Here is a 21,817-nt window from a genome sequence, read left to right as displayed (position 1 = left end):
CGAGGGACAGACCGTTGGTGACGTCAATATTTGCGATCCAAAGATTGTTGGCCATGGCTTGCCGGACTGAGGAGTTTTTCTTGCGAGAAAGATGGAAGAGGTCCGGTGCAATGTCACGGGGGCGCAAGCCGTTGAGCCACGACGAGTTTCAGAATTGCGCAGTTCGTCCGTTCCCATGGTAGTGGTAGTAGCAATGGGCTAGAAGATGACGGATGCTAGACGAGCAGGTTCTTTGCGTTACTCGACTGCATCACACGAACAGTCCGGCGGCTGGTCGTGCGCGATCGAGGAAACGCGCGGGCGCACGCGTATACCGTGTGTGCCAGTGTGGTCGCCGCATGCATGCCTAGCATACGAATCGCCGGCGTGTTCAATTACGTGCCGAATCATCCGGGGGAGACTACAATATTTAGTGACCTGTAGGTATACGGTGTACATGCACTCATAAGTAAGAACGTGGAGTGAACTGTATTCTCAGCTTATTCTTTCTGGTAACTACCCGATGACCCATGACCCATCGCCCTCCCCTCTTGCACAAAAGGCTTACCAGGGGTGTCCAGCACAATTGCACCACGGATGTGCTCTTGGCTCTCGCCTTTTGTGCCATCTGAGTTTGCAGCCACATGACTTTATTTATTTGCTCACTAGCTACTACCTCCGTTCTGATTTATTAGTCCTTACTAATAAGCGTGCACGTGCAAATGCACGTCTCGACTAATATACAAGTATATATGTGAGAATAATATGCATATAAAGATAGTTTGATTGCACCAGAAAATATTACAAATCAAGAAAAGACAAACAAGCCTGCCTTTGCATATATAGCCTTTTTTTATTTAGAGATAGAAGACTATAGGAGATCCAGAGCAGCGTGCAATTCTCTGCAGCCGGTCGAGCTTCATATGAAGCACCAGAGTGACACCTTGTTTCAGTAGAAGCTCCTGTATGCCCCGCGAAACTGTTTTCTCCACCAGGATGACATCTGGAGCACATTTCTCCATCACTTGGCTGATATCAGGTCCGGCTTGGAGAAATTGGCAATAATGTACCAAAATTGGCAATCAGGATGCTAGCCAGAGCCTCAAAATCATGCTCGAACAATATATATGTAAAATATGTAGATACAAATGTCGTGCTGGGGTAATCTTCTTTCTTTGGGGTTATTCACTTCTAACAGAGGAAAAGAGCAATATTCCAATACTTACTACATCGATACATGTACATTTATATAACAAAGTTTCTCTGCCAATGAAATTAAATATTAACCATAATTCTTAAATAAGAAAACAAAGTCCCCTGCACGCAAGCAGGGACAAATCTGAAAAATTAACCTTCTCCTATAAAAAAGAACTGAACAGAGGAATCAATAGAAGCCTGGGCTTTCTAAAAAATAATGTCATCACAAAGAAGCCAATGAGGACCAGAATAGGTAAAATGCTGCAGATCTTGTAGTGCCGAGAAATTATAATAGTCATACACAATGCTTGAACTCTTGTGCATCTCCCCACCACATGATGTACATCTTCATTAGTCGCAACACAGACGGTCAGGTCTTGTCAGTCCAATACAGTAATTAGAAGCACCATATCACACTGAAACTTCCATCTACACTCCAGCAATATGAATTCAAAAATTCTAAACTTCCCCAAGGAGTCATGTGTGCAACTGCTCTGTATAGTGCAAACTGGACATAAGATAAGATGAACCTTTTAAATATGTATGTAGAGGTAGATTTAAAAATGTTGGACTGACAAGAGCGAAAGTACAAATTTGCATATAAAAAAACAACCTGGCAATGCTGCTAGAGCAAATAATAAGTGTTACTAAGACAAGCGTTCGTCATAACAGGATAGTTAATGATTAATTCACGAATGGTAATCATGTAGGATGGAGCATGTGTGATCACAACAAAGGTTTTCAACCATGAATAAATGAGACTGCTAGGTACACCAACAAATAGTTAAGAGCTAACTTTGAACGATAAAATGTTTCGCAATGCAACTTACAGAAGATGGCTTCTGTATCCTGCCAACAGGATGTGTACTGACGAAAATCTGCATTTAGAAACATATGATGTTAGTTCTAAGAAACATTATAAATACACGCCCAATAGTAGAAATCCACAACAATATTTCTGGATGACAAACCTGCTTCATCCCTCCAAGACATCTCTATACACAATGTTTTTGGTGCTTTTACCAGTTTGATCTATTTCTTTATTTGGCTTTGCCAGAACCCGAGTTGTCTGCCTTGAAACACCCCTTGATAGTGCAACATAAAGCTGACCGTGAGAGAATACAGGCTCCGGAAGGTAAATGCCAACAGTTGGGATGGTTTGCCCCTGGGCTTTGTTTATGGTCATTGCAAAACTCAGACGAATAGGGAATTGCTTCCTCTTCAACTTGAAAGAAGTGAAATATCCTCCGATGGTGCCATCGGGATCCTAGGGATGAACACTCTCTTTCCAGCATGTTGTCCACCAACAATCTCCGCGTCGATTGCGTTATTTTGGAAAGCTCTAATCATCAATCTCGTTCCATTGCAAAGTCCATTATTAGGTTCGAGATTTCGGAGCAGAATGACAGGACAATTAATTTTAACTTTCAAAATAGGGGGAGGCAAGCCATTTGGAGTGAGGTTGTTCAGATAGTCAATTGGGTAGTTATTGCGTGTATCATCATCGACAGAATCAAAGCTATAGTATACCTTTTCTTGGCCGGGAAATCTGTCAATCATCTTTGCATTTAGGTTGTCCACGTGCTCATTCTTGGTAGAAAGAATAGCACGTGTGCTCATGTAGACACCGGATGATGCGTTCTCATGAAAAAATGGGAACACGTGTTCAGTAAGCTTCATGACTGGTGCGTCACCAGGTGTCTAACCTATCACAATGTCATCAGGCAGATGCACATAATCATCACCGATCGTCTCCTCCATTCCATTGCCAATTCTCAAGAGGTATTTGGAGAACCACGGGTCAGTCTGTGCTCTCATATTACGCGGGAGGCGTATTTGTCTAATTCTCTCCCATAGATATGATCTTTGCAGCATGGCGTCAGTGATTTGTGCTCTTGTCCCACGCGGGACCACGGGAAGGACCTGCCTAAAATCCCCTCCAAACACCACAACCTTCCCCCCAAATGGCATAACACATCCCATGATATCCTATAGTGACCTATCAAGTGCCTCAACTGCTTGACACTTCGTCATGGCAACCTCATCCCAAATTATGAGAGATGCTCTCCGAAGCAACTCCGCAGTACCACTCTGCTTGGTGAAGCTGCAGATGCTATTATCCATGAGCTTAACCGGAATTTTGAACCTGGAGTGGGCGGTACGTCCACCGGGCATGATTGATGCGGCTATTCCGGATGTCGTGGTTGCAATAGCTATTTTACCCAATGAACGCACTTTAGCGAGAAGCGCCTTGTAGAGATAAGTCTTATCCGTGCCACCAGGACCATCAACAAAGAAAACCTATTTCCTATTGTTCACCACATGATCCAAGATTTCCTCAAACCCAGCCCTCTGCTCAATGTTCAGGGATGTATACAGATCTAAATGCTCTTGATCCACACCGACCGACAACTCCTCTCGAACCTCCCTTAGGAGGTCGCCGGAACCATCACCGGTCTCAACCAGCTCCGGGAGGCCATAGCTTTTAATATATGTGCCCATCGAATGCACCAAATCCCAGATGTCTCTAAGGACCATCTGTTCCAGCGCAGCCTGGTTGGACTGGGTACGACGGTAATCCTCAGACATTGACCCCAGGTGCTTCTCCCACAATGCACGGGTGTTGGTCGCCTCACAGAATACAAGAATAGTTGCAAAAAGCCTTCTTAGAGCACATGGCATCTGGAAAGTAGCAGACTCGGTCAAGCAGTCGTCAAGAGATTCGTCAGTCTCTATTAGGCCCATGAGCTCACACGCTTCCCTGAAAGTCGAGCAGAGCCTTCCATTTACAGTTCTCAAATCCTCATATGAAGTGGCACCACTTCTATGATTCAGAAGCACTCTCAGAAAGTACCTTTCACCATCAGCAGCATGTGCATAAACAATCCTTCCAACTTGCCCGCGCCCCCTTTGGCTTCTTTTCTGCCACTTTTTCTTACCCTTAATCCATCGAAAGAATTCTGGGAACTCTTTATACAAGAAGTTTCGTGCATAAGGGTCCACCTCATTCATCCTAAAGTATTCTGTGAGCATGGTTTGGGAAGAGGACGGTCGGTTCATAACATCCTCTAGGTTATCAGTACCGTTGAATGCAACAGTATGCATGTTGGGCAAATGCAGCTGTAGTTGCAACACAGCAGGAGAGACACCAAACATACGGAAAGCACATACCCTGTACATAGACTCTGGGGGTGTTACAAACCTTGCATCCCTGTATTGCCGAATCTCATTTATCACAACACCATCATTTGCCGCCGGGTCAACTGAGAAGGAAGCACGATCATGCCCCTTGTATATGTACTTGTACAAATATTTGACTGATTTTATGCTCGAGCAAGCTTCAACATTAATGTGACAATTATATCTCATAAGCAGTCCGGGGTTGTACGGGACAACCCATCTGTTGTCCAACACTGCATTCCTAACTTTAACTCGGCGGCCATCATCTCGTCTCCTATATATAGGGTATGAGTCCTTTCCTTGTTGTGTTGCAGGGGAAAACTGTCGAGGGTAACAAAAACGACAATTTCCATCTATCATGCAAGGACAATTCTTCTGGAGAGTACCACATGGGCCGTGGAGTATATGCTTGATAACCAGTCCATGCAACACAGGGTACTTGTCACGGCTAGGGATCTCTGCCGAGATTACCCTATCATAGGCGTCTGGATTTGTCAGCTTACTATCTGAGGCCATGATCAGCAGGAAGTGCTCATGCGGCAGACCCCTTTTTTGGAACTCGGTAACATGAGCATACGCCGCAACCGGACCAAAGTACTTCTTTTTTATCATAAGATCTTTCAGACTCCGCATCTTGGCCCTGCATACTCTGGCCACCAGGTCAGGACGGTCTTGTGGTGTTTGTCCGGGTGCAAGTCTGGAAGTTATCTCCTCCCAGTAAGGGTTGCAAGTCATAGTGATTAAGTAATTAGGCTTCCCGTATCTCTGAACAATGGCTATCGCATCAAGGAATCTTCGCTACATGTCTCGATCACCTCCTGGAAAAGTTCGAGGGAGCACGATTCTTTTTCCAATCTGAGCAGCACGCGCCTCTCCAGAAGCAATGGTGTCAACAACACCCTATGAAACAAATGAATAAGGCTCATAATTGGTTCTTGCTTCTAGAATACAAGCATGCCGATAACCAACAAGACTATACATTAGGCTCATATTTGGTTCACGTTTAATTATAGTTATTCACTAACATACCGGTGTGTGTCAAGTTGTCATAGTATGTTGATGAGACTGGGGAGATTTTTGTTACCTAGTATAGCTCAGCACGTATGAGTTTTTGATTCTGAGGCTTCGAGTAGAAATCAAGCCTCATAGTCTTCATTTTGATGTACATGTCAACAAGCCACTGTTGGAGAAGACGCCCCCCAAACAATAGGATGTTAAAAGTTCCTTCCCTGGTCTGCAATTTGAAACATTAATACTCCCTCGCACTAACATATTTTTTAGACTCAGTGGCTTCATCATCATCTTGTTCTTTGTTGTCATCTACAAGATGGTTGCGGCAAAGAATTATGAATAATGCTACTACTAAAGATTAGAGGAATTCATGGATGGGTCACCAATTGTTACGATACCATTACCTGCTTCTCGTTCATCGTTTTGGTTGTCGTCGTCATCGTCATTGTCTGCCTGAGCCGGTGTTGGTCCCTCATATGGCAGGCAACGGTTCCATCCTGTCTCCCTAGCTGGGTTAAATAATGGGTACGCTAAAGGATCATAGCATCCATAGTAGGCTCTGATGTACAAAGGACGGTCCCCTTTTGCATGCACAATAACACTTCTCTCAAAAGTGTGTTGAGGGTCAGTACCTTCAACCCACATTGCAGCCACCTGTGAAGCTGTAGGGGCATTGTACCTCCGTTGGTCCAATTTTATATTTGTGTTTAGTGTAATTTTATATTCCGCTAGGTCTGAAACTGAACCAAGGCTCTTAAAAGTCTCGACATATGGGTTGTTCTCCAATATACGCAGAATCTTTTGTATGAGGTTGATATCTAGATCTGGAGAGCGCTTCACCCTATGTTCTAAGGCTTCATCTGTATCATAAATGTACAGCTGCAAATGCCTGGGTCTGTGATCACCTGGTACAAGATGGTCTAGACGGTGGTACAACCGACCATGAGCACGGAAGGTGTATACACCGGTTCTTGCTGCGGTGTTGACCCGTTTGTCCGGGGTAACTCCAAGGCTTGTGAAGGAGAAGTGGGAGTTGAAATATCGAATGTGCTGCCTAAAGTACTTTGCATCCTCATCTACCTGACTTGAAAATAATCGTTGCAGCTCTTGAGGAACCTCTAGGATAAATACCTTGACCTTACCTTTTCTGCAACAGAAGGCTGGACCTTCGTACTGGAACCTAATTGCTCCACAATGGATACAATCTTTTACTCGCTTCAAAACATGATGCTTGGTGGGTATATTGTGGTAGACGTAGTCGTAAGGATCATGAGTCTCAAAAGCATACGAACCATCAGTTGTCACTCTGTACGATTCGAAGTCATTACCTGGAAAGTCACGAGCAAGAATTAAATCCGGGGTCGCAAAGAATAGTGACTCACAACAGTAATGAATTATAATCTCATGGTATAAGTAACCTTGTGCGCTGAAGCGGCTACTCTCCTCCTCCTCATCATCATCATACACAGTCTCTCCCTCCTGGGAGGTGCCCATGTTTTCTATGGGAACACAATGATTGAATCAGCTAAATATAATAAATGTGGGTACATTATGGGAGGGAAGACAACACACCTTCAATTTGAGCATCCGGTCTCATTGGCTCGAAAATTTCGGCTACATCAGAGTCCTCGTCAATGTTGCTGACTCCTGGAAGACATAGGAAAACCAACCCAAGAGAGTAGACAAAGTTGTCAAATGTATAATAGCATTCTCAGTGTGAATATCAAGCGGCTTATGCGTTTAAGATCCCCATCAAATCATACTATGCAATTCAATCAGACGGTTAAATACATAGATGGTTGTTTTGTATGGCAGGTGTGCATGGTGACTGGCATACGGATCCAGATGTCTTACCAGCATGGTCGTACTGGTCGGATGAGGCACAAGTCGTCCACTTTCTTTTCTTGTACTCGCGAACCCGATATAATAAAGCATCTCTCTGGTCCGTGCTCATTTCCGAGTATTTCGTTCTCTTACGAATGCGCTCCTTCTCGTAGCGGGCAGTTGAATCTATATAACGTAAGGTAGAAGTCTCCATGTCATGTCGAAAGGACATTGTGCTGTAATATAACAGAATGAATAATTGCTGGTAAGTTTCAGCATACCTTGTGGTTCAATGGACGGACTGAAGATAAAACTCGTGGGCACAAAGTCATGTTGTCCGTGTTCTCCTCCTGCCTGTAAGACGTTACTATTGTGTTCAGCCGACCTTGATCCAGTCCGTAAGACGTTACTATTGTGTTCAGCCGACCTCGCTCCCCGTACGTAAGTTGGATTCCTGTGCAACCAATCATCAGAATCGTCCTCCTTTGTCTTTGGCTCTCCAACCAGCGTGTGTCCCAGCATAATGTGTGATACCTACAGTTGATGTAGAAACTTGTGGGATGATAAGCATTCCAGCTTCAGTCCACAATTTATGTGACATTGCAAGTATGAACTGAAAACAAATGTTGGCGCTCTGACCAGGTGACGCTTCCCCGGCAGATGGTTGGCGTTGTTTGACACTCGCAGCGCCGGTTGCAGTTGTCGCTTTGTGGCGTGCCACGGGAAGACTAGTACCCTCGGAGATCTTTACCGTAATGGCTGAACCTATTTTGAAGAAGAGCAGACAAACTCATAAACCCTGATGAAGATGTGTCATTAATACAGTGGTATTTGAAGGTGGTATTACCAGGTGAAGATCGCGAGTACGAGCTGTGAGGTAATTCGACAGTAACACTGTCAGCTACAGCTTTTTTTGCAGGCGAGCCAACCGCAGCTTATGTAAGTGTTCTGCTCTTTGTTCGTCTATTAGTCGAGCATACCAATTATGGGCACTCCTTTTTCGCCCAACATTAGCATCTTCGGAATGTCGAACAGTAGTCATGGAGTCCCCTGTGCATCTTGCATCTGACATAACGCAGGAGTCAGACGTATAAGCAAAATGAGTAAATGGTCATTCAATAATTATGATATGCAGAGTATGAACATACCATTTGTGTGTGTGTTGGTTATGTTGCTCAAAGGGGTACATTCCTTGGATCCTAACGAAGCATGTGCCTCAGGTGCTAGTTGACCACTAACAATATTCAGAGTCTGAGCCTTCTTTTCTTGTCGGTACATACGACGTTTTTCGAAGAATGCTGCTCTCTTCTCATCAGACAGTCGGGCATACCATGTATTCTTTTTTGCTTGTTGACTATTAGTAGTGACACTTTCATTCTCAATGGTAGACGAGTTCGTTATGTCTGTAAATGGCGAACGATGCGTAGTCATTTGTGGAACTTTGTCTGAATTACTCTACGTCATCTTATAGGAAAAACACAAATATTAAGAAGAATCAACAAAGTACACAAAGAGGTGAAGAAGCAAATGCAATAACCAGATGCTGGAACATCATGTGCAATGTGCGACTACAGAGTTCGGAGCAAGCAACATAGATAAAGTGCAGGACTGAAAGTCGAGCAATACATATATTTGCACTGTAAATTGATTTATTATAAGAAGATATAAACAAAGCTTTAATTAACAGCAAGGCTATTGGATCTGGACACCAAAATAATGAATTAAATAAGTAGAACTTCAGATAAACTACCACTATTTAAAAAGAGAGCTGTTGTATTGATCAAATGAATAGGTTATTTTAAAATGAAAAGGCCTTACCGCAGAGATGTTAATTATCCTAGAGAGTTAGAAGACCAAAAAATATTTAACCCACTATGCTAATTATCAAGAAGTATATACTTACATTATTTTACAAATGAGGGTGTATACAACAAATCTCAGAGTATATAGTACCATATGGAGTATATACCTATGATACTGGCAATACGATTAGTATATACTCCCTCCGTCCGTAAATACTTGTCATCAAAATGGATAAAAAGGGATGTATCAAGACGTATTTTAGTTTTAGATACATCTCATTTTATCCATCTTGATGACAAGTATTTTCGAACGGAGGGAGTACTTGATTGTCAGAAAGGAGTATACTACTACAAAAATATGCAACTAAAGCAAATTCATGATCCAACTCAAGCATCGACGAATTTGCATCTGGTGAAGAACAGATCGATTCTCCATATTTAACTTAGCTCATGTACGTATGTGATTAATCTGACCAGGCTCAAACAATGCCTAGAACTGAGAGCAGCAGAAACACCAACAAAAATTAGAAGGTATTGAACATGGTACAATTAAACCAAAAATTGCGACAGCAAGCAGGAAGAATGTGAGGGTAAAGCACCTACAGCGTGGAGGTCCGGCGTGGGCTGTGTCCTGGCGGCGCGTGGACGCGGCGGCCCGGTCAAGTTGTTGTATACTATGTCGTAGCTGTAGTTCCTGATAACAAAAATGAATAGAATATCATAGCTAATTTATTGTTAGTGAAAAGGTGCAGAATGTAAGCAGGTATGAAATCAACCATTGTGTGTATGCATGTCAGATACATAGTTCTAGCTAGTGCTCCTTCAGATACATATGTAAATTAAGCTCAGCTCCTTTGAGCACATGGATAGAATGAATTTTAGCAATGGCCAGCTGCTGCATAACAACAGGGATTCTGAAAAAAAAGCAGAAAACATCTCATTGATCGTGAAGCAGGTATGAGGGGAGTATGGACATGATTCGTACGTACGGCAGGCCGGCCGACTCACGGCCAGACTTATCGATCCCGACGACATGGGCATCCACATTAAAAGGAGACATGAAGAGAAGGACAAACAACGCATCCTGGAGTAGCCATGCAGACCCGGTGAAGGAATTGAAGATGGACCTTTGTAGGCGGCCGTGCGAGGAGAGAACGATGTCAACGGCGTCGTGGATGGGTCGGCCCGGGCGGCGGGCGCGTGAACGGGGCGGCCCGGGCGGCGGCGCGTGAACGGGGCGGTCCGGGCGGTGGCGCGTGGACGGGGCGGTTCGGCGGCGGCGTGTAGACGGAGGCGCGTGGACGGGGGGCGTGTGGACGGGGCGGTCCGGCGGCGGCGTGCAGACGGAGGCCTAGGTCGAGGGCGGTGGCTGGCGGGGAGGATCTGGCGAAGAGGTGGGGCGAAAACTGCACACGCCGTCGGGGCAGCGACGTGATGGTGATGTTTTTTTTGGACGGGGTGTTAACCCAATGACAATGGTGGGTAAGTAATTACCGTAATGACATGATGGGTAATTAAAGTATAAAACATGTTTAGTATGCTGGCGTGATGTAGACCATCAGATTGAAGGTTTCGATGGGTAGGATGATTTGGTTCTCCGCCCTCTCGTGCTTTTATAGGGGTAGTAGATAATTGGGTCAAACTTTGACATTTGATTTAACTCTCAAAAAATAAGTTATATACCCTAAAAATATGGATCCAACAATAAAAATTTGGGAGTGGTTTAACCCTAAAGGAAGAAACAACAAAAATAAAAATAAATGAAATTAGTATTATACTTTTTTGCAAGTAAAAAACATAAAAAGACATTAGTATCAAACAACTTTGCATGGAGCCTATCTTAAATAAGGACCAAATATATTTACTTATCTAGATAAATTACAAAAATATGATTTGCAAACTATAATGTCAGCAAGTGTGTAGGGGGCCTGCCCCCCTCCCCCAATTTCACCGTATTGTATTTATTCGGTAATTGCTTATGGTTAAGTACATGTATTTAATAATTATCATCTGTATCATTATCTTATAATTACATTGCATCACCATGGGCGGCAATGAGCAGGACAACGGTGATGATGGTTACTTCATGGCAAGAAATTTCATGCCGTTCTGTGACTATGAGCGGCGGGTGATTGTTAAATTCTGTCTGAATTAACTTGAACTTGTGTGATGTGTGCTACTACTAGTCAATAATCAAGTGGATGATGTGTGCTATATTTGTCAAATTCTTGGAGGGGATCAAAGGATTCCAGTCACGAATCACGGTTGAGATCTAGGTATAGCGTCAATCGAAGCGGCCATGTATTTTTTGTAGAGAGTGTAGGTGAATATGTGTTCTTCTGCGGTAAGGAAAGAATATAAGAATCCTATCTACCTAAGAAAGTAATACCAACTAACTTATTTATCTCAATCTGTAAATATGTCACATCATCATATAATTACTAGATGGCACCCCGCGCGTTGCTGCAGGAATTTTGTAGCAATGCGGACATACCATGGGATAATTCAGAGTCGCTAACAGCGTAACAAATACAAAAAGACGGATCAAAGTGATTACCCTATAGATAGGAACAACATATTACGGATTTGGTATGCCACAGTTGCAAGTAGAAACTAACCAAATAGTACTAATGAGAGTTTTTTCTTGATTACAAACAAATGCGGCCACATTACTGATAACCATTCTAAATTTAGGCAACATAATTACTACTTTTAGGTGGAAGTCATAGTGTAGTTTGTAAAACGCTACATGCATGGTTAACGTTGTACCATGTGAGGTCGTCTCATAAGGAAATTCTAAAAGAAATAAAAGAGAACACTTGAACTTGTATATGTGAGCTACATATGAAACATTCAGATAGGTCCATAACATCATGCCTCTATAATAAGAGAAAGAAATGTGGACAAAAAGTAGGTTGATGAATATGAGGAGAAAATGTTTTTTTTTCTGTTTTGCTGCTGTCAAAAGATATAACATCCATTACTTTTTACCCTCATAATGTAACTAAAAATAGATGTGTGAACTGATTTGACAGAATCTGTAGATATAAAATCACATGAATCAGAAACAAAGGCCCAATATACAATCTTGTATAGGCTAGCCCAGACTCAAGGGCCGTGACCCTCTACTTCTTCCTCTCCATACAAAAAAGAAATAATGTTCGGCTCATTTTCTCTCTTTATGACATTGAACAAATACATCCATTCTTTCATGTCTGTGGGTGTGCATACATGTTGCTCATTCTCGATATGTCATTGTCATCCAAATTTGATGAACGGACAGTGTTGCGCCAGACAGTTGCACATGCCAACGTGGATCTGCCCTCTAATCACTTGTACAAACATTCTAAACTCTGTCTAGCTAGGGGCCCATGACAACAAACAAAGAACTAAGGGAAGAAGTTCCAGAGAGAGGAGCAGGAAGGAGAAGACATAGTAGTTGTGAGGAGGGCAATTTCCATCCACCGCTGGGGTGAGATTGATGGTGGGCATCAGATCCAGCCTGCAGAGAAGGCAATCAAGCTCATCCTCGACACCCCCCAATAGCTACGCACCTACCTCCTCTCGATCCTTCATTACATCAGTCCTTACCCTTCCTTGCTTGATCCGCCCCACCCAAAAGTATGAATAGCTGGCATGATCTCCATTCCCCGGCAATCAAGGAGTTAATCCACACCATGGATTGTAAATGACATGTAGCCAAACCAAGATATAAAGGAAGGCGTCACCATCTGCATAAACATTAGAGAAACAAAAAGAGACCATACACTTTGATTTTAGGGAGGAGGAGGGGCAATCCGAAGAGGAGTAGCGCTATGATGGGGCTTTTGCTTTTCAGGCAAACATTTATAGATCGAAGGGGAGAGATGGAGCAGTGCCTGTTTGGCTGTGGTACCTGAATGAAGGAATTAGGAGCCTGTAGGGGAAGGGGACGGGACAGGCGGGAAGGAGAAGAGGTTGGGATTTTCTTTTTTGTTTGCGAATTGACACCATTGGCCTTCGGTGTTAATTTAAGTAGGGAAACTGAGCAACGACATGCATGTCTACATGCCAATAAAAATTAGTTAAATTCTTTTCTAGGCCATGACCGTTGGGTGAAAAAGAGTGATTGGCTAATTTTGCAAACTGATTGATGATGTGGCATAGAGATGATGTGGATAGTGTGCATGTTGAGAGAATAGGTAGAAGTGAGGAGCAACTTCTTAAGAATGTTAGATATGTCTTTCTACGAAGAGACGTCACTTCATCTCATTTTTCTTGTCCGTTTTTAGCTCTGATATTTTAGAGGAAAGGCCCAGGCTCAACTTTAAATTAATAAAGCCTACAAGGCAGAGAGTAACAGAGAAGTACGAACACCAGACGGACACATAAAAGAGTAGCAGAAGTCTAGGACAGACCACAATCGACAAAATAGGCACGCAGGCCAACCAAGCAAAGTAGCAAACTACGACCACTGAAGAAAACGGAGGATGACGACGTAGAGCACCAACTACAGCAGGCTGGCACGATCTCTTTCCAGAAGATTGGAAGCCATAGCACGTATGCGGGAAATGAGAAGCTCCACCGCTGCCATGTCACCCTCCTTACTCGAAGATTTCCACTTCTGCAAAAAGGTAGAACATTTGAAGATGCAGCCAACCGCCCTATTGCGGAACACGTGTTCGATAGTAAACTTATTTCTGGTGGTCCAAAGGACCCAACACATGGCAAAAAACCAAACCAGAACATCCTCTTTGTCTAACCAGCAAGGAAGGGAGTGAGGGCTCAAAGCTCACCAAAGCTATTGGGGGCCTGGACACGTCCAACGAATCTCTAGTGCAAGCCCAGAACAACCTAGCAAGGGGGCACCGAAAAAGAATATGATCAGTGTCTTCAACACAGTCGCAGAGCGAACAACAACCAAAGCAGGGCCCATGCCTTTTCTTGATTAGGTCTGCGGCAGACAGGCGCCATCGCATGGCCTGCCACATGAAAATTTTAATCTTGGGTGGCACCCTTGTGCTCCAGACATCCTTAAAACTAGTGACGGTCGAGCCAACCAACAAGGCGCGGTAATAAGACTTGATAGTAAAGCGACCAGAAGCCGAATGGGGCCAGGAGACCTCATCCCGGGACTCCGGGTGCACAAGGAGGATAGCAACAAGACGGTGCCAAATCATCCAACTCCACATGAGACAGGGCACGGCAAAAACCAAGATCCCACTGTCTGGCCGCAAGCTCCGGGATGGAGATTGAGGGGGACGCAACAAAGGAAAAAAGAGTCAGGAAGGCAGCTGCAGGGGGCCATTCCCCAGTCCCATAGTCCAACCAAAACCTAACTGAAGAGCCATCACCAACAAAGAACTTAGCCAAGGACCTAAAATTGTCATGCACGTTGAGCAGCTGCCTCCAGAACTGGGAAACAACAGAACTAACCTGCGTCGAGGCCATGAGGAGGCTAGAAACAAGAAAGTATTTTTCTTTGAGAATACAAAACCATAGCACATCAGCGTGGGAGGACAGAATGCGCCACGACCACTTAAGAATGAGACGTTTATTCATGATGGAGGTGTTGAGGATCCCTAGACCCCCAAGAACCTTCGGCCTACACATCAAATTCCATTTGACAAGTCTATTTTTTCGGCTTGTCTGCGGTAATCCAGTAAAAGACACTCCCGTGCTTATCAAAACCCGCATGAGATACATAGGCAGGGAAGAAAGACAAGCATTAATAAGACAAACCTTACCAGTAGAAGAACTGTACCTGCCCCTCCATGGCATAACTCGATTGCCCACTTTAGTTACCAAGAAGGAGAAATCCTTGGTCACGAGTTTATGAGGCGATGTAGGCATACCAAGGTATTTGCAAGGAAAAGAACCTAGACTATAGTTGAGAAGGGCAGCCACACGTCGCACCTCATCCGGAGGCACACCAATCACCAATACCTCACTCTAGGAGAAATTGATCTAAAGCCCGGATAGCTTCTCGAAGCAAAGCAGGAGAAATTTAAGATTCACAATGCAACTATCAGAATTTTCTACCAAGATAGTATCATCCGCATACTGAAGATGTGAAACGCTCGAGGAATAAGGTGGGAAGCAACCAGGGAAATGTGTCCAGCCGCCACACGGTTAAGGATACAAGAGAAGGCATCCACGACAAAATTAAAGAGCAGAGGAGAGATAGGGTCACCCTGCCTAAGGCCCCTACCATTATGAAAAAAGGGCTAGCCGACCCATTGACAGAAACAGCCCCGTGCCCGTCATTAACAAGCTGCATGATACGATGAACATAGGCACTATCAAAACCCTTGGCCAGAAGAACATCATGAAGGAAAGACCAACTAACCGAATCATGCGCCTTTTCAGAGTCCAACTTAAGGATCACATCATTACAATTTCTAACTTCTTTGAGATCATGGACAATCTCATGAAGGTTGAGGAAACCATCCAAAATGAAGTGCCCTTGATAAAAGCAGAGTACTGTTGGCCAATAACCTTATGGGCCACAGGAGAGAGATGCATCGCAGAACCTTTGGAAGGAAACTTAGCAATATCATTAAATGAGCGTGATTGGTTTGAAAAGACTAATGGAATCCGCACCTTTAACCTTAGGAAGGAGAGAAATGATTGCATAATTAAGCCTGGAAATGTCCACCGTGCCCAAACAAAATCCAATGATGATGGCATAGACCAAATGCTTCAAAACGTGCTAGAACTTTTGAAAAAAAGGTAATCGAGAACCCATCGGGGCCGGGGGCAGTGTTAGCTTTCGAGGTCGAGACCACTAAGTCAATTTCCTCACAAGACAGCGGAATCAAAAGCGCATCATTATCTAAATCAGAAACCCACTCCGCCAGGGGCCACAGATTACGATCGATCCGAAAGCCAGAAGGAGGCTTGGCAGCCAACAGATTAAAAAAGGAAGAGAAGATACGCCCCTAAATAATCACTGGGTCGGCCACAACCTCTCCATTAATGATGAGCACAAAAATGGAACGCCTCTTGCGCCTCCCATTAGCAACGGCAAAGAAATAAGATGTGATATAATCACCCTTCGGGAGCCATGAGAGACGCCCACGCTGTTGCCAATACACCTCCTCCCAGCAGTGAAGATCCAGGAGAGCACTCTGATATTACATATCACGTGAGGGAAAATCCAAGTTTCTCTCATTCACACGCAGCTCTGGAATAACTCTCCCGTCTCTCTATTATCATATTGAAGGTTTCTTATCTGTCAATTGCACCTCAATAGCTCAGACTTTCCAGCCCTACTTGATGATGCAGACCGGCACCGCCCCATGATGATGGAACAAGGAGCATCCGCAGTCCACCCATCATGGACCGCCCACGAGGGTCGCCCGCACGTGCGTCGTTTGGGCAGATCGGACGGTGTGCAGAGCCCCCGAGAGGACACCGCGACACACCACTGCAGGACGAACTGCTTGGAGGCCCTCTCGGACCTCGACGAGTCCCAAGAGGCGGGTACTCCAGCATCCTTTCTACGAGTAACATATAATGTTTTATTATCACCTTCACACCCTTCATTACGCCAACAAGTATCCACCATAGTTCTCGTTGTCTGGTACCCTCTTCACCTCACCCCTCTTCCCATTCGGATCCAAGTATTGTTGAGCCATTCCAGCCATTCCACTCTTGTTCTGCCATTAAAACCATTCAGCTGCGCATCAAGGGCGCCTTCTCGCGCTGTCCACGTGGCAAGGCTTTACTGTGCGTCGTCCAACCAACGTACGCCGTACAATTTGAGAAAAAAGAAAGAAATCTTATGAGCGAAGTAAAAGAATTTTTTTTTCAAAACTATGACGTATTTTATAGCAAATTCGGAAACGATAGTATGCAGTGGAGAAAAAAAATCAAAACTAGCACCCCGTCGGCCACGCGTGGGCCGAAAAGGACTTTTCGGCCATGCATTGGCCGAAGAGGTGCGTACCTGGGCCGAAATGACCTTTTTGGTCAGTAGTAGGCCGAAAAGACCTTTTTGGTCAGTAGTAGGCTGAAAAGTTCTTTTTGATCAGGAGTAGGCCCAAAAGTCCCTTGGGCCCACCTTTTCACGTTAACGGGTGGCGAAGTTGCATGGCTCCACTCTTCGGCTTACGTTAGGCCGAAATGTATTCTTTTTAATTTTGGCTTATAAATACTATGCAACCATTGCCCATCTTAGACAGTGAAAATATATATTTTCGCGCAACCCTTTTCCCTCAATATTTTCCCGCCAACTGTTTCCTCCATATATTCCCGCCACCCGTTTCCCGCCAACCAGTTCCCGTCACATGTTCTCGTCAACCCTTTCCCGCCATACCGCAGTCGTTCTTTCCCGCCATTTTCTTCTCTCTACCTATAAAACCCCATTCACACGAAGGTGGATAAGCAGTCTAGTGTAATGCCTAAGATAGGCAATGGTTGCACAGTATTTATAATCCAAAATAAAAAAACATTTCGGCCTACCGTAAGCTGAAGAGTGGAGCCATGCAACTTCAGCCAACAGTTAACGTGAAAAGGTGGGCCCAAGGAATTTTTCGGCCTACTGCTGACTAAAAAGGACTTTTCGGCCTACTGCTGACCAAAAAGGTCTTTTCAGCCCAGGTACGCATCTTTTCGAACAAGGCATGGCCGAAAAGTCCTTTTCGGCCAAGAGGAGGCCGAAAACTACCTTTTCGGCCCACAGGTGGCCGACGGGATGCTAGTTTTGATTTTTTGGCATTGGATGCTATAGTTTCCGAATTTGCTATTAAAAATGTGATAGTTTAAAAAAAAACGAAGTAAAAGGCCTCGGTACGCACGTACGCAGCCCAACCCACTCCACGTTCTCTGCCTCCACACGCAACCTCTCATCTCTCTCTCGTGTGCATCTTCCTCCGGCGGCATCTTCCCCGAGCGAGGCGGTAGCCCGGAGACGCGGCGTCCCGCCGTCCAGATCGAACCGAGCGGGAGGGGAGAACAACCGCCGCCTTCTCATGTTGCTCGTCTCCACCATGCCTCATCTGCGCCGCATGGTGATGACCCGCGGCATAGCCAGTGTTGGCGGCAGTGGTCGATCCCTCGACTTCCGTAGCTTCTAAAGGCCGGCGCTAACGCGGGCCCCTCTCCCTCCATCTGTGAGTTCCACGGTTCGTCTCTACGGTCCCCAGCCTCCATTGTTTCCGCGAAATCCCAACGCCGCTTTGTTTGCCCGGGCTCAGATGCGCTGCAGATAGGGGACCCATGTGTTGTCTAGACTAGCTTCAAAATCGAGCATGGGTTATTTGACTTTTGCAATTGATGGTTTAATTGTTGAAATTGGAGCTTCCTAGGGGCATGTTCCTCACCGGCGTCATGAGAGAGTGGGGCCAGGTCAAGGCTCCTTCACTTGGCCGGGTAAGATCCACACTTCTCTTTCGGTTTTCCAAGGAAAATGCTGATTCTATGGACTTGATCCTAGATTAGCAACTTTTTACAAGAGCAACATGATATCCGGTATCCAATATGTTATTGACTGCAAGTAGTAGTTGGCTAATTTCTTTCATACCCATTATATGATTGACATCTCCTATTTCTCTTTTGGTTTCTTCTTCTTGCTTTTGCTGCTCCTTTGGATTTTTGTTGGGGTATTTTGGCTATTTGTTGAGTGTTTGGTCCTTGGATTTTAGCTATTCACTTTCCTTTTATTCTCTTTCTTTGATTTTTCTTTTGGATGATCTTCTCCTGATTGACACTGTATGGTTTATGTGTTGTTTCGTCTCTTGATATTTAATCATACATTCATGTCACATGGAATTCGGAGAAGCTGAGAAACATATCTCTGCTGACGAAAATAAGTGAATCTTTGAATTGGAGGATATGTTCTCACCTTCTTAATGCTCACATCCTCCTCCCTTTAATTTGAATGCTACTTAACCAGCTTCCATTGCCAGCAAATGAAATAGTCTCTAGAGCATTAGACTATTTTTTAGGTCATTACATGGTGTTAAATTGATTTAGAGGCAAACCTGACCAAGCAAAACTAAACCATCGTACTATTATATTAAAGGTTTTGCACTTCCGAGGATCAATGGTAGAATTTTAGCTTAGTTACTTAGCTTGATGTCTTTTTTATAGGATAGGTTTGGAGCCCGCGTCTACTATTTGCTAAGTTGGAGCCTTAGCTCCAAACAGTTTATAATATTCATCTCAGTTATTTATAAATTTAGCATATAATTCTTCTCACTCAATGATATTTAAGCCTCTTCCATATGCCATTTCATTTGGTTATCAGTTGATCCAGTTAAAGGTTTCATTTTTCATTACATTTTTGTGCTTGGAGCCCTTTTTATTTTCTGTTGAAGGCATTTGAATTAACCTGATTACTGTCCCAAACTGTGTAGATGTTCCACGAGATGGTCCAATGGTGGAATACGAGAAGAGAATTGCATCAGGAGATCTTGTAGATTGTGATAGCTTCTAGGTTATCGAATTTGACCTGATCAATGCATTTCTTACATGACTTCCTTCAATCTTGGTTATTGATACATGCGCACATGCACATCAAAACATTTTAAATCGGTTGCTGCGGGTGGCGGTGCTCTGGGAGCACGAGGGTAGCGCGGTGCACAATTCCGGTTGTTCAAGGCACTGCGGCACAGCTGTGTCGGCCTACGCGCACCCCAAGTTCTTCCACACCAACCTGACCTCCCACAAGTGAGCATTCAGAGGTTTGGCGCCCTTGCCCATCCATTCTTTGATGTGGTTTGGTGCGGTGGAGATGTAATTGTTTGATAGTCTTCAGTTTGTCAGAACCACTACCAGAATCGCACCCTATGCCGACGGCCCTGGCCGTCGGCATAGCCCTGATTGGCTGTCGGGACAGGCCTATGCCGACGGCCCTCGTCAGCATAGGGCCGTCGGCAACATATCCGTCGGCGTAGCTCGGGAGGCCATCGACATAGGCCCTATCCCGACGGTGTCCATACATCTATGCCGACGGCCCTGGCCGTCGGCAATGTTACCTCCTAACGGCAGCTGCCGTCAAGTGCTGACCAATGGCTGCTCACCACGTGGCGCATCTATGCCGATGGCCCGGTCGTCGGCTTAGTTTGAAACTATGCCGATGGCTAGACTGTCAGCATAGATGCGCCACGTGTCAGCATCTGGGCACTCCTGGGGCAGGGCTATGCCGACGGCCTGACTGTCGGCTTAGTTGGATCGGAGTGGTCGGGCTACATGACTCGGGAGTGTTGCGAAGACCACCGCCAACGGTTGATCTACCGGTTCCCTGGATGTTGAAAAGACATATTAACGGGATACATGACTGTGTTGAAAGGCATGATATGCTTCGGGTGAATAGATTGGGGATGAACTAACCGGTGAGGGGCCAGCATTCTGTGCCACGAACTCCTCAAAGGTCAGCAGCCTTGGTTGTGCTGGAGGACATTGTGCTAGTTGCAATTGAGGACACTTGCCGGCCGCCATTTCCTGAAAAGCGTGATGCATCCGGCGATCCCTCTGCTCATGGTATGCATAAAGGCTCTCGTGCCACGCCATGGTCTCCTGGCGTGTGTACTCCAGGTAGGCCTACTAAATGCGGAAAATAAAGTGAGAAATGAAGATAAGAGGGAAAATACTTATAGATTGTCGCTCCTGAAAGAGGGACTATGACTGCACTCGTCATTGATGTGCTCGTGCGCTGGCTCAGGCTCGGGTCGATTCGACAGAGTTGTGTGTAGGAGATAGTAGGAGTGATCACAGCGTCGAGAACCGCCTCCCGACCATGCTCCTTGGGCCCCATGCCCACCACCACCCTATCATCCAAATCTGCCGCAATGGGGTCAGGTGTGTCAGGATGTAACCTTAGACACATCAAGGTAGGCTTTCTTCCTCTCTGCGGTCTTCTTGCCGTAGTACTTGGTCTCGCCAGGCTTGGAGTCCTTCCGCGTATGGGCGATCTCCCACGCCTCCATGTGTGAGAGCGGTCGCTTCAGTTTCTCCTCCTGGACCACCAAACAGAGGTTAGTCATACATAAGAAAGTGACGGTAAATAGAAGAAGAAGAATGTTTAATGGGGTTAGTCATACATTAAGTGTCTTGTGGAGAAAGTGGTTTTGGTTTCCCTGAGCATGTACTCCCTCCTTCCCTCCGTTAGCCTTGTTTTTGATTCTCGTAGCCGCCCAGGCTCCAGCCTCATCACACCAAAAATCCACCAATGCCGCTCAGGACTCGTCTTTTCCATAACACCAAAGATCCACCAATGCCACCCGGCACACGGCGGCAGCGACGCCCGTGAGGGGGGCGCTCCCCGGAGCCACGTGTCGGGTGCCTGCGCCTACCACCATGCTTCCACAACCGTAGGAGGGCCCACCGCACCACCTGGCGGCATTGCTTCCCCCCCAGGTACCCCGTCCCGTCTAACCCATGACACAGACGACCGCCGGGTCTAGCCCTTTGATTTTTGCTGGACGTAGTTTGATCGGTGGACCTTTTCACCTAGTTGTCATAGCCCAGCCATAGCTACACCCCCAACACAGTCCCGGCACAACCCACCCCAAGATTCCCTCCGCGTCGGCCCGACGTGGCCATTTCCCCCTCCGGGGCACGGCGGCAGCGACACCCGTGAGGGGGGGAGGGGGGCACACCCCGGAGCCGCGTGCCGGGTGCCTAGGCCTGCCACCACGTTTCCACAACCGTAGGAGGGCCCACCGCAACACCTAGCGGCATTGCTACCCCCCACAGGTACCCCGTCCCGTCTAACCTCTCCGTGACACGACGGAAACAAGGCCCATGTTGGGGGTAATCGATATATGTTTTCTGTACATTTAAGTTAATGAAATTAGTTTTGAAAAAAAATAAAAATAAAAAGAGAAAATAAATAAAAT

At 45.4% G+C, this 21,817-nt stretch overlaps 1 protein-coding gene across 3 annotated transcripts; it reads right to left on the bottom strand.

Moving 5' to 3' along the window:
- Window positions 1-1,254: 1,254 nt before the first annotated feature.
- Window positions 1,255-8,480, bottom strand: LOC123154206 (uncharacterized). Of its 3 annotated transcripts, XM_044572987.1 has the most exons (10): window positions 8,340-8,480; window positions 8,039-8,256; window positions 7,831-7,956; window positions 7,473-7,725; window positions 7,222-7,377; window positions 6,940-7,014; window positions 6,786-6,866; window positions 6,510-6,695; window positions 2,007-2,054; window positions 1,255-1,684 (listed from the first exon to the last, which is right to left on the bottom strand). In XM_044572987.1, exons 4-10 carry the CDS (start codon window positions 7,711-7,713, stop codon window positions 1,557-1,559), a joined length of 915 nt encoding a protein of 304 aa, XP_044428922.1. In that variant the 5' UTR covers window positions 7,714-7,725; window positions 7,831-7,956; window positions 8,039-8,256; window positions 8,340-8,480; the 3' UTR covers window positions 1,255-1,556. The 3 variants fall into 3 exon arrangements, with proteins under 3 accessions (XP_044428922.1, XP_044428920.1, XP_044428921.1); XM_044572985.1 differs by lacking the exons at window positions 1,255-1,684; window positions 2,007-2,054 and adding an exon at window positions 3,846-5,676 and having other exon boundaries at window positions 5,772-6,695; XM_044572986.1 differs by lacking the exons at window positions 1,255-1,684; window positions 2,007-2,054; window positions 7,831-7,956; window positions 8,039-8,256; window positions 8,340-8,480 and adding an exon at window positions 3,846-5,676 and having other exon boundaries at window positions 5,772-6,695; window positions 7,473-7,809.
- Window positions 8,481-21,817: the final 13,337 nt, after the last annotated feature.

Source organism: Triticum aestivum, chromosome 7A, assembly GCF_018294505.1.
Source record: "Triticum aestivum cultivar Chinese Spring chromosome 7A, IWGSC CS RefSeq v2.1, whole genome shotgun sequence".
NCBI lineage: Eukaryota > Viridiplantae > Streptophyta > Magnoliopsida > Poales > Poaceae > Triticum > Triticum aestivum.
This window is presented reverse-complemented; position numbering and strand designations above follow the sequence as displayed.

What these genes read in the sequence shown, in the direction of transcription:
- LOC123154206 (XM_044572985.1), bottom strand. Translation starts at nt 7,713, where the DNA reads ATGCTGGGACACACGCTGGTTGGAGAGCCAAAGACAAAGGAGGACGAT. An exon ending in TCCGTCCATTGAACCACAAG is followed by an intron (nt 7,378 to 7,472) that starts GTATGCTGAAAC and finishes TACGTTATATAG; the next exon opens with ATTCAACTGCCCGCTACGAG. An exon ending in ACCGGATGCTCAAATTGAAG is followed by an intron (nt 6,867 to 6,939) that starts GTGTGTTGTCTT and finishes GTGTTCCCATAG; the next exon opens with AAAACATGGGCACCTCCCAG.